Source organism: Fukomys damarensis, unplaced genomic scaffold, assembly GCF_012274545.1.
Source record: "Fukomys damarensis isolate Sample0158 unplaced genomic scaffold, DMR_v1.0_HiC HiC_scaffold_14, whole genome shotgun sequence".
NCBI classification, from domain to species: domain Eukaryota; kingdom Metazoa; phylum Chordata; class Mammalia; order Rodentia; family Bathyergidae; genus Fukomys; species Fukomys damarensis.
In genome coordinates this window covers 22,206,789-22,220,353 of record NW_022900926.1, presented here as the reverse complement: position 1 = coordinate 22,220,353, position 13,565 = coordinate 22,206,789, and the positions used below count along the sequence as shown (strand labels likewise).

The following is a 13,565-nucleotide window of genomic DNA, read 5'->3' as shown; positions in this document are numbered from 1 at the left end:
AGACAATTATAAACAGTGATAGGTTTTAATAGAACTTTTCCAGAAATGGATATTTTTGGCAGACAAATTTTAAATAGAGATCCTAGTTGCACAATTGATTAGTCTGATATAAAGAAATATCTCTGCATAGATTAAAGATATACTATAATTGATCATATATTAGGCTACAAAGAAAAATCTAAAGAGCATACATCAAAAAGTCCATTATCTTTCAATACAGACTATTTTGAAAATGATAACAAAAGGTATATTTAGTTAAAAATAATCAGTGGCTTAAACAGATGATCATAGGAATCATAAAATAATTTTTAAAATTAAAAAGGTATTATATATCAAATACAATATATTTATGTGGCTAACATTTTTCATGGCCTTAAGGAATTCCTTTAGGAAACAAGTAAATTTTAAAATAAACAAGTTAAGTGATTAGATTAAGAAAATAAAGAAAAGAAGAATAATCTATTACTAGCCAAAGACAAAGACAGGATACTCTGGTTTTGACAATAGGGTGGGATGATGGGTACCTACAGATCTCCCTGCTAACAATACTTAGGTAAAACAAAATAGATACACTTTTGAGTTCCTTGCCAGGCTCACAAACAAGTAAAAGTGACTGCCAGGAACTAGAAATGAAGAGGCAAAAGATCCTAGGGACAAATCATGAGAACTGAGGCTCCTGCAGCCCAAAGGGAGTTGGGAGAAGATGAAGATGGATTTTCAGTTTCATTGTTCCAGGGCAGGAGTTTGTAAAATCTTTCTGGGAAGGGCCAGAAAGTGAATGTTTTCAGCATCATGGGCCACACGGTCGTTGCAGGAACTATTCAGCCCTGCCAGTAGTGTAGGATGAAAACAGCCCAGTAGCTATAAAAATAGGTGAGTGTGACTGTGCTCCAATAAAACTTTACTTAGCAAAGTGAGCAGTGGGCTGGACTTGGCCCTTGGGCCATACTTTCCTGAGCTCTTACCTGGGGCTTGGGTCTTAACACTCGTGAGGGGACAGGAAATGTGGCAAGTGCCTACAGCAGGTGAAGAGCTGGAACACAAAACCAGGCCCTCGAAGGAGAACAACCTAGTGAGGTACACGTTAGAGGAAGGAGCCCACTGCCCTGGGAGAGGGAGAGAATGCCAATCTGTCTTAGTTAGAGCCTGCATGGGAAACACAAACCTTCCTGACCATAGCTGATTCTCATGCTGTTTGAAGTTCAAATGCAGACTTATTATAATGCTTAAAATTGCTCTCGAGCCTCAGTTATCCCTGGAGTGGCCAGGGAAACAAAGCAAAACCACTTGAATGGGATACCTGCTTCACACTAGCTATCCACATTCTCACGGGTGAGTGTACCACCAGCCAAACTTAAAATGTAAAAGGAAACAATTCCCCAGCAGTGAAACTATATGACAAATACCAATCTTCCCAAGTTCATAAATAAGAAACTATAAAATGTGTAAGCTTAATATGGATATAAAATAACACTTTTGTAAAACAAGAAAGGATAAGATATTTTTAAAAAGACAAATGAAATTTGAGACAGAATCAAATGTAACTTCCAGAAATTGAGCCCTAAATAGGAAAGATAAAAATAAATGGACAGATATGTATGTATGATATAGGGAAACTACAAAATACTAAGGACAAAACAAAGACTTACAAAAGTCTTCAAAAGCAGAGATAAAAAGGGCTAATTATCTACACGGGTAGTTAATTAGACTCTGGGAGGACACTGGGGCATGTAGGTACTAGCTCCAGCTTATTTGTTTGCTGCAGGTTTCCAAGCCCTAGTAGGAGGCAGTTGGGGGGCAAATATTATGCCAGGGTTAGAATGGGCACATCACAAACCCCGCTCTGAGGGAGGTGACTGCTCTTCTAGGAACACTCAGCATCGGCCCTGAGGCACCCAGGCCTATGTCAGAGAGCACAGTGGTTTCCTAATGTAAGGCTGAAGAGTGTCCTGTCCAGAGCAGGTGACCAGGAGGTTTGCAGGGGGAAGGCATAGAGGCAGAGATCATTCACCAATTTGCCAGAGTTAAGGATAAACCTGGGTTCCTGCCAAGAGGCAGTAAAAACACTTCAAACAATGCTATTTGCAGAAACCTAAGACCCAACACCCAGGCCCTGTGGTCTAGACTTCTGCAGTGCTAAACGACGTGTGTCAGACCAGTAGGGACCATTAACAGAGAAGCTCAACTCGGCCATGTGTCCTATACAAACTGAAGCTAGAACCACCACCATACTAGAATAGTACTTTATAATTTAAAAGAAAAAACACCCACTTTCAATATTTACCTCATGGGACTGTCAAAATAAGTCTGTTATAGTAAAGAAGGTCTCTGATTACCTTCAACTTACGTATGATCAGAAATAACTTTTCCAGTGAACTTAACGGTTTAAGACCAAATTTTAAAGGTCAAGATTTTATGTTCTTTCCACTACAGATGGTGTAGGGAAACTGTCCTATTGCATAAAAGCTTGCAAACTAAACACTGCTTCCAAACATCGTTTTATAAAGATATTTCAGCAGATATGTCAATATCTACTGACCTTCCGCTTACCTTTTTAAGCAGACCGATGATAACCACTGTCCTCTTGTTAGGTTTATTTTATTTTGAGACAGGGTCTTGCTATGTGGTTCAGGCTGACCTTGAACTCACTATGTGGCCCAGGGCTACGTATGTGGCCCTCGAACTCACAGCAGTCCTCCTGCCTCAGCCTGCCGAGCGCTGGGATCACAGGCGTGCACCACCAAACCCAGCATCCACTGTTCTCTTGGATTCTATTCTTTACTTTATTTCCTATATCAAATTGATTTACAAATGCTATCAAGCTTTCCTTCTGGAAATCTTGAAAATCCATGTTACATCTTTATCATCAGTGCCTACTGGCTTCTTGTTGCTTTTAAGATAAAATCTTAACTCCTTGGCACGCACAACTGCCTTCAGGACCCATCATCACCTCTGTCTGCTGCCCTTTCTCTCACCCATCTCCTCCTGAGGAACTCTCAGGGTTCCCCAGACCACCTTGCTCTTTTCTCCCTACAAAATTCCATCATGTGCTTCGAAAGCAAGCTCCGGAGGCCTTCCTGACCCTCAAAGCAGAGTTAGGCTCTGCTCTGCTGTGCTTCCAAAGCCCGCTGCTCACCTTTGTCGAGCACATATCCCTCTGCCTCCTCTTGCTCACTCGTCTACGTTCCCCGCTGGCCTCTGAGCTCTGTGAGAACCCGGACTTGTAATTGCCATAGCCCTCATTCAGCAATGCCTGGCTCTCAGTAGATTCTTAGCAAATATTTTGCTTAATTAATTAATCAGGTTATAAAAAATGTAGTAAGAGCCTTTAAAAAAAAGATGTGAAAATCGACCATTTCAAGTCAGTATCAGCTATATTCTGGTTGGAAGCAGTTTGCCACAGGGAAGTGTACGTAGCATGGTGAAGAACCTGTAGTGTGGAGGCTGCTCAGAGTTCAGTCTCCCTCAGGAACCTAAAGCACTCACCGAGTCTTTTCTCACAAGATAAAGATATAAATGCATACAGGTGATATGGACGGGACGCTGCAAGTGATAGGAGGCTGCTCTGGCCTATAAAAAACAGCATTATCCATTCCAGAAAAACCAGAACAGAGCCAGGGCCAATCACCCAGGGACAAGGTCTACCTGACAAATAAGAATAAAAGGGGGGAGGCCTTAAAATATGAAGGGTACGATTTCACTGCTTATATATTTTGCATTCTATTTCTGTGGCAAGAGGTTAGCAAATCAGGTTGTTGCTAAGGGAGACAACAAATGTACTTCACAGCAATGACAGGAATATTTCTAGAAGGATCCCTCTATTGCTGCCTGCCCAGAACAATCTCAGCTGGAGGTGGGAAGAGAGTTGGGCGTAGGAAGACAACAATATTGACAAGGACAAACAACAAAGTAGTGATTCACGCAGTCCTTGCCCTGTCCAGGGACCTACAGAGAAAGAACCACCATATAAGAAGCGTGGCCCTTCCCTCTGAGACTTCGTTATGTTACATGAGTAGTCTCCTTAAGGGTGCAAATGGCTGTTTGTTCATTTTCAGTCTGCACTGCCTCCTTAATGTTAAATGCCAAAGATTAATAACCATTAGCATTGATAAACTGCCAAATACAGCAGGTACAGGCACCTAGTGGGACAGATCTCTCTTCTCAGATTTTTTACTCAAGTATCAATTTCCTTCTCTGCTGAGAGGCGGAACCCAGGACCTCAGGTATATCAGGCAAGTGCTGTCCCGCTGAGCTCCAGCTTCAGCCTATAAGATCACCCTGTTCATCAGCCTCTTGACTTCTCTGTTTGAAATTGCACATCTCTGTTACACTATGAATTCCTAAATCCCTTTCTGTTCTATTTTCCTCCCTAACACTGATCGCTAAACATTCTACTTATTTATGTATTTTATTGTCTGTCTCACATTAGAATATAAGTTTGATGAGGGCAGGAATTTTTCTCTATTTTATTCTCTGCTGAATCCTGAGTACCCAGAAAAATGCCTACGGCACAACAGGTATCCAATAAATATTTGTTGAGTGAATGAATGGGGCCCACTCAACCCACTGATGTGGATGCAGATTATTTTAGGCTGATAACATCTAAACAAAGGATAGCTACGATAAAAAAATTAAATTGGGGGCCAGGGATTTGGCTCAGGGGTGCCACCACCTGCCTCATAAACGCAAGGTCCCGAGTTTGATCTCAGGTACAAAGGAATAATAATAATAATAACAATAATAATAATAAATTTTATAAAACCCTCCAAAAAACCTGATTTAAATTTCTTTTGCTAACTTAAGCCAAGCTTTCTGAAAATACAGTGTTCATAAATTCCCTCTCCAGGAGTTTAAACCAAGTTAGGTGGACCGTGAGCACCTAAAGGGCAACTATAAAACTTGCTGTATTTTTCTCTCATTTCTGCCCACTTGTTTCACGTGACTGTCCAACCATCTGCTTTCTGCTGAAGCCCTAACACCCGTCATAGATCTAAGCGCTTGACTCCAGCTGTCTGCAGAACCACTTCTTTATGTATTAAGGTTCTCCCACTGACTGAATACTATAGACGAATAAACTCTGTCCCATCCTCTCTTTAACTTCACTTTGTCCGTTAATTTGCAGACCCCAACTACAGAACAGAAGTTGGCGGAGGCAAAGTTTTTTTTCTCCCCTCCCAACCAGATGAACGGATGGCAAATTGGTACTCATATCACACAATACTGTAAGTGATATGTTTTCTCAGATAGGGAGGTAACTGTGGGTGTTCAGTTTGGGAATCTGTACAAAAATAGCAATAGAGTGTTAAAGAAAAACAAACCAGTTTGTGACTGGATGATTCCAATAAATTCTAAACCAAAATTCGTTGTTGACTAGTGTGCTTTTTATTAGACACCAAAGGACATCAGTAACTTGTACCTATTTTTGTATGGAAAGGAAGGACATGAGAAGAGGAGGTGTCCATAATGACAATGTTACAGCATTAAGCCTGACTATGATATTCAGTCTTTCATTGACTTAATATGGATTAAGCGAGCCAGATTCCCAGCATCTCCTCTGCCTTTCCGATCCCTGTTTCTCTCTCCCCGTCGGAGATTTTTAAACATCGAGGTTTTGTCACTCACCAACTTCAAGCCCTTCAAGGCCTTCTCACTGAAGTTCTTCTGCTTGGACCCAGGCACCATAGGACATGATATGAAATGGAAACAGACCCTCGTCCTGGGTTGGGATGTTAACAGTCTAGGATATGCTACCAAGTAACAACCGTGAGAAGAGCTAGGACAGAGACACAGAGGACTGCAAAAAGGGGAGTGAGAAATGATTTGAAAAGAATACTGACTAGAGCTGGACCTCAAAAAATAAAGTGGAACGGAGCCACAAAGTGTGCGGAGTTGGGCATCTGCCTGTCAAGCCCAGAGGCAGGAAAAGCAGGGCCTGCTGGCTGGGAAATGGGAAGGGATTTGGCATTCTGGGCCACAGAGTGGAGAGGAAAGGCTAAGTCAGACCTGGAGAGTTAAGGGCATTGTACGATGCAAAAAACTCCTTCTACAAAGAATAATAAAAATGGGGAACCACAGGATTGGTTCTGTGTGAGAAATCTCTCCAAGGTGAGAGACACATGACGACAGAGATCTGAGATAAGAGGAGAGGCACAGAGCATGGCATGAAGGAGCTGGAGGAAAGACAGTGTGTGAGGGATGGGAAGACGAGCAGAAGTTTCTCTGAGGTGTCGCATGGGCTACTGGGTAGGTGCCCTTGATCTTGATGAACATATGGAGGGCAGAGAGAAGACAACACGAACCACAGCTAGTAAGTGTTACAATCTTAATGGCTAACAGTAATCAACTGCTCAATGGCATCAATTCAAGTTTATTAACACATTCAGTTTCTTAGAAAGTGGGTTCATAACCCTTCGTGACAACATGCAGCTTTCATTCAAAACATATATATGGCCTTGAATCCAAAGGAGCCATGCTGTACAAAAACCAGAAAATTTCTCTGAGAAGTTTGTTGTAGTGAGCTACCACTGAAATAACCTTGAACAGTTTGCACTAATATTTTTTATTTTTGTACTGGGGATTGAACTCAGGTCATTGCGCTTGCAAGGCAGACCACCGAACCACTGAGCTAAATCCCCAGCCAGTTTGCACTAATCTTAAAAATTATTTTAAAAATTAAATCTGGGAAAGGACATTAAAGATTTTCTTGTTCAACTCTAATTTAAGAAATGAAATCTTCTTTGCCTAGCGGAAGCATGAACTTTGTCCAAACTTACAAAACTGAGTATTGGCACAGTTAGAACCAGAATCCAGGGCAATCCTACAGTGGCACTGCTTCAAAGAAACTTTATTACTGAAATGAGAAAGAAAAACAAATGCTAACTTAGACTTCTAAGAAGTTTTTTAAATGCCAGAAAATCCAGGGATTAGCTTTGAATCTGTAGCTTATAAAGCTACATAATAGTTAATATGATCTTACTGATACAACCTTAAGTGAAGACAAAAACTTTAAACAGAGCCAAGCATGGTAGTGCACACCTGTAACCCTAGCATTCTTGGGAGCTGAGACAGGAGGATCACAAATTTGAGCCCAGCCTTGGCAATTTAACAAACTAATGAGACCCTGTGTCAAAATCTAAAAAGCGTTTGGGATGTAGCTCATTGAGAAAACCCCGAGTTCAATCCCCAGTACTTCAAGAAATAAAAGAAAATGTTAAAGAGCATTTCCTACTTACCTGTCTTTTCCAACATATTTATTTTGTTATAGGCCAAGGTGCTCAACAGCTTCAAGAATAACTGGTGCATATATTGAAACAATTTTATTCCCTCTCCAATTATAATAAAGATTAGAGAATTATTATTCAGTGTACAAATTTCAATGTATAAAGATGATCTCTAAAGTCATTTTTCTGGTTTACAGTATAAAAATGGGAAGGAGAAGAATTAGTTTTGATATATCACTCTTGGGCTGTAGTTGGAGTTCAATTTGTAGTAATGAAATTCAGGAATTCATTTTAAGCAAGTTATTAAGTATATTGATAATATTTTAAATGGAAACTTGGAAATATCTAAGACATACTACCAAATACATAATGGGCAGTTGTCATATATTATGCAAAAGTATAAATTAAGACTCAATAATTCATTGTCATGGGTATGAAAGAGAATCGAGAGGTGGAACCAAGGTGGATCTCACCACCTGCCAGCCAGAATAGCACTATAACAGTTCCATAATGTTACACCAACAGGAAATCCATGAACAAACAGGGCCAGTCTCACTAACTGCAGCAAAAGGGCAAACTAAACCTACACTATTAAAAGAAGGATGCTTGAGTTCTTTGTATGGGCCAGAAAGTCCACTGAGAAAACTGTAGAAGCCCTCTGTGTTAGAGATTTTTAGATTATTTGGATGAAACACAAAGAACAGGCCTGTAGGAATGCTTTCTAACACTAAAAGAACTGCATCGCTGCACTTACCAGAGAAGGGCAATTTAGAAACACTTTGATAAATCAAAGTAATATTGTATAAGCTGCTTTTTGTTTAGTCAGCAGATTCACCCAAATCCTCTGGATATTTCTGGGAAGAAACCTTGCTATTTCTCTCCTTCTTTAGTTGGTCATAGCATTTGCCATAGAATTAGCTAAGCAGGAAGTTCTCTCACCAAGCCCAACTCATACACTGCTACTGAAATACAGATCACAGAATTTTGACCCTAGATCCTCTTGATAGCCTTTCTTTGAGGAAAAATATCTACCTTCCCCTTGACATTAAAGGGGAAAAATCAGCTTGGCAAAATCAGCTAGCCAAATTCATCATAAATTCTAAGGCAATTAGAGGTGTTTTGTGCTATGTGTATGGTTAAATAGTCCCTAGATGGAGGTCTCCAAACCATTAATTCAATCAATTACAAAAATCAACCTTGTCTAATATAGCTACCATTGCCTGGCTCTGCTATATGTATTTCTGGCATAGTGCATTTAATTCCTCAAAGGTGGAAACAAAATACAGGGCAGATATTGTAGGGTTTTGTTTGTTTGTTTGTTTGTTTGTTTTAAGGAAAGCAAGCCAGCATTATATGATATTGCAGAAGATTTAATGGATTTTCCAGTCTAACCCCTTCATAATTTTATATTATTGCTGATAGAAATGCTTAATTCTTATTGTCTTTTATCCTGACAACTGCTATGTACCAAGTGAAACTAAATTTAACACAGATAAGACAGAGATAATGAGGTATAGTCAAAAGAGCACTGAAGTAGGAGTTAAGAGTTCTAGTTTCTAAGAATATCTTAAATAAGAAAATGTAAAATTATAAATGTAAAACACACACAAATAAGAAGTACTATCTATTACTTCTATAAATGGTAAACTAATACACTGGAAAATTATTCTTTTTACAAATTAGATCTGTCATCTTTTTATAACTTTAATGAAAAAGTTTAGGCTTACCCAAGAATACCAAACCTATACTATAGAACTATAGTCTGTTACTAATTGGTTATTATATAAATTTTCCCTCAGTTGTTACCCTACCTACTGATTTGGTATTTTTACAGAAAGTTCAGTACGTGGAATGGCACAAATAAGTATACCAGTCAGGCTGGTGATCTATAGTTTCTTCAATTTCACTTTAACACAAAATGTAATCTTCAGTATTGTTTTGTGCTATAATCTGAATAACTATGTCTCCCCAGTACTCACATTTGAAATCCTAATCCCTAAGAAGTTAGAATTAGGAGGTGAGGATCTTTGGGGAGGTGATAAATCATGAGTGCAGAGTCCCCATGGTCTCGTTAAAGGGTGCAGAAAGCTAGCCCATCCTGTCTACCATATGAAGACACAGCAAGAACATGCCCACTATATGGGCAGGCCCTTGCCAGGCCCTGATAGCTGGCACCTTGGACTTTTCAACCTCTCAAAGGGTGAGAAATAAATTTTTCTTTATGTCCCCTAGTTTATAGCATTTTGTTGTAGCAGCCCCAATGGACTAACACTTGGATTTAGAGCACTATCTCAAGTCAAACACTGGAACAAGCTTGGAGAAAATCGTGCCTGTAGTCCTGTCCGGAGAGGTGTCATTTCCTCACACACTGGCAAAGCTGGAATGCTGGGTCAGCACTCTGAAAACACTCCAGTATTGATCCCTGCAGCAGCGGAAGGTTCTTCTTCACAGGAGGCAGAGAAGGGACATGGGCGGAAAGTAGGCATCAGGGATGCATTGTTTCCATGAGACACAAGGAAAAGGATTCTAGAATCTAACATCCTCAATTTTCAGAGTTTTGTGTGTCTGAATTGCACAAAGCTAAGGGGAGAAGAGTAATGTGAAAGGGCACAGTGGCCCAACATTGGGAGTAAACCACTGGTCATGGATAAAGCAGTTACTCAATGAGCAAGAGTTCACCAGTGTTTTCTTTTTGGACATTTCTTTTCTTTTTCATTTTTTTTTAAACCAAAGGAATTCCAGAAGTTGCTCAAAACATTACAGGGAACATTTAGTATTGAACCTCTTCATCTCTCCCTGTCACTCACACATCCAGGAACCTCCCACCCCAGGGGCTCCTCTAGTAAATCTTTAAATATTTCCTTTTTAAAAAATCAGCCACAACAAAATTTGTAGATCAAGTAGCAAAACCAAAGTCATTACCTCCAGGGAGTCACCTTCACAGTCCCCTTCCTCCACACTTCTCCCCTTCTCTTCAGTAATGGTGTTTACCATTTCAAAAAACCTACAATGAGAGTTGGCACCCATAATATATATAATAAACACACGTGCTGGAGAAACCCATCCTGAGTTGGAAATCATAATAGAAAATGCATTTAGTATATCTCACCTGCCAAACATCCCAGCCTGGCCTAGTGCTCAGAGCACTTCTATTCCTTGATGGCTGGGCAAAGTCATTTCATACAAAGCCTATGTTACAATAGTGTTGAGTATCGCACATAATTTATTGAATACCTGCATCTAAAAAAATGCTGGCAAAATAATCCAATGCAGACTATTACCTGTTTACCCTTGCGACTGGGTGGCTGGCTATGAGGGTGCCTCGCTGCTGCTACCCAGAACTGACAGAGTATGATACCAGGTTAGAATAGATACCAGGTTAGAGCTAAGCACATTAGAAATCTGAGCTATAATTATCATAAAAACTGATGAAGAGCCTTGAGAATTTACATTTGAGCACAAAATCAGACTATACACGACCTAGGAATTCTTTCGTATTTTCAACTCTTTTGGTACCGGGGATCGAACTTGGGACCTTGTGCTTGTAAGGCAGGCGGTGAAAGCACTGAGCTGAATCCCTGACCCTTTCCTGTCTTTAATTGGACAGTTATGGCTGCCTTGATAAAACAATTCAAAACATTTTCCTTTCCTGTCATTTTGGCTTTGGGGGACAGCCAGAAGCCATTTGTGGTGTCAGAACCAGTGAATAATGTGGATGAGGACACACTGTAGTCTTATTTTTACAAGTCTGCCTTTCCACTAGATAGAACTTCACAGAAGCTTTGATAGTATTTTTGATCACACCTTGTAAAATTATTCACAAAAGACATCCAGAGTTGCTCCAGAAAGTGGCAAGAATGATGGAATAAATATGTTCAAAGTTAGGGGGATGTTCTGAGGGAGATTACAGGTAATGTTTCTTTTATTTACATATGCCATATTTTATGATCATCTCTTGCATCTTGGGTGGTTAATACAAACATATAATGCAGCCCATGGATTTTTTTTGGATTACCTCTTTTATTGGTGTAAATCAGATCACTGGCTCTTATCCCAGGCTGTGCTTCCACAAGAAGATCCGATATAATTAATCTGGGGATGAAGCCCAGGTACTTTCTGTGTGTGTGTGCGGGGTAATTAATCCAAGACTTTGCACATGAAGTGCTCTACCACTGGTCTACATTCCCAAGTCCTAGGTATTTTTTTTTTTAATACTTACCAGGTGATTTTAATACGAGCTAGGGTTAAAACTCACTGTTGTAGACAATGGTGAAATCATTCAAAATAATTCATGAATCAAAATTTTAGTGATCACATATAATAATGGAGCACTTTTTAAATCAGGTAAAAAAATTGTTTTCTTTTTAGATGTGAATCTCACTATGTTGCCCAGGCTAGACTTAAGCAAACCTTCTGCCTCAGTTTCCCAAGTAGCTGGGACGACAGGCACATACCACATGCCATGCCAAGTAAAATGTGTTAAGTACACAGCCACGGATTCTTTACAAGAGCTACATGCTCTCTCATTAAATGAAAATAATGACGAAGTCTGAATAGCCTTTTTCACGCATAATGACAAATACGTACCTTTTACAGTGAAGTTCTGTACAGAAATAGATTTGGAAGTCATCAGAATTGTGAAGCACATAAAGAAAACAGCATCGCTCTTCAAATTTAGAAATACTGAAACAAAAAGAGCACTATTCAGGGAAATGGCAATACTTCCATGGATCTGTAATGAAAAATAAATATCCTATCCAATCTTGATTATGACATCAGTGTTGTTTATAACAGTATTCCCCACACCATAATAAAAAAATTATTCACGATTCTGAGAATTGTCTTTTACTCATCTGTGCAGAGTAGGGCTGTGCTGTGGTGTTTTAGCAGAATGCTACATGTCCCTTTGATGCAGCATGGAAAGAGGGCCCATCACTGTGGTACTCATCTGTCTGCTGTGAGGAAAAGCACACATATCAACTGACTAGTTGAACGTGGGGATTCTGGACCCATAGGATCTGAAGAACAAGAAAATGTCTCCAAAGCTAAGAAGGCAATTTGTAGGCCACCTCATTACCTTTAAAGACTTTAGGGAGTGCAGATATGTGGAACAGTACTTGGTTTGGACTGAGCAAGTTCTTTACTTTAATGCAACATGAAACAATGTTGAGTTGACAAGCTCGGGGGTGGTGTTTGTGTGGAGAGTTGGCAAACATTTTCTGCAATGCTAATAAGTACTTTTGGTTTTGCAGGCCAAACCACTCAACTCTACTGCTAGGGTATAGAAGCAGCTTTTGATAACGAATCAATATGGTTGTGCTCTAATTAAATTTTACAAGAAAAGGCAGTGGGCCTCATTTCCCTAAGTTACCCAGGCTGGTCTCAACTTGAGATCCTCCTACCTCAGCTTCCAAATAGCTGGAGTTACAAGCATGTGTCACCACATTCATTTTTTACTTTCAAAAGAAATTCTATCATCATTTAAGGCTCAGGTGAAACCTTATCCCTCTTCCTGCCTTACTTGTACCCTCAACAGAGACTCACTCTTGCACTTCTGTCCTCTGAATGTGCTTCCGTCTCTGCTCGTCTTACACTGTGTTGTTATTAGTTGCTAAATGTCTGCCCCCCTCCCAAATGGACTGTCAGGTCTTGGAGACAGAAACTCAGTGGGTCATGGTACTGCATACCTGTCATTTCAGCAACTTGAGAGGCTGAGGCAATAGGATCCCAAGTTCAAGCTCAGCCTTGGCAACTCAGTGACTTAGTGAGACCCTTTCTCAAAATTTAAAAATTTTTAAAAGGCCTGGGGAAGAAATAAAGTACAAAAGCTCTGGGTTCAATCCCGAAGGTGGGGTGGGGGAAGAGAAAGGGGAAACGAGGGGGCAGTAAGGCTGGCTCATGGCTTAGTCATTTTTATACTCACAGCAGAACAAGACTCAACATTTGGCATATAACTAGTGTTCAATAAATGCCACTGACTTGAGCTGGGCAAGTCCTGAGGTGACGCAAGAAACACACTGTTGACCTAGTTGGATTTTGCTCTGCATTTGTCATCGCTTCTTTATGGAGGAAGAAGCCAGGAAAAGTGAGCTTCCTTTGAAATCACAGACTAGAACTCCAGTTTTCCAAAATATAAACCAACACTAATCAGATGGAAGCATGTGTGTATGTATCATAAATCAGTCTGACTGCTATGTAGGGCTGCCACATCTAATTAAAGAAGATTAATTCATTGGAAAACAGAGCTGATAAAGTGAAATTTACATTTGCTATACTAAATGCTTAACAATGCGGCAATAAATAATGAGTGCCTTGCTAGTGACTGGTTTTAAAGATTAAATATTA

The 13,565-nt window shown here is 39.9% G+C and overlaps 1 protein-coding gene across 1 annotated transcript in view; it reads right to left on the bottom strand.

The window, feature by feature from the left end:
- Map3k5 (mitogen-activated protein kinase kinase kinase 5) overlaps positions 1 to 13,565 on the bottom strand; it is a 219,957-nt gene that overhangs the window by 61,405 nt on the left and 144,987 nt on the right. The window contains exons 14-15 of the mRNA XM_010626667.2: positions 11,808 to 11,903; positions 10,143 to 10,224 (exon numbers count right to left, since the gene is read on the bottom strand). Coding sequence (XP_010624969.2) covers positions 10,143 to 10,224; positions 11,808 to 11,903 — 178 coding nt within the window. The remainder of the gene's footprint in view (positions 1 to 10,142; positions 10,225 to 11,807; positions 11,904 to 13,565) is intronic.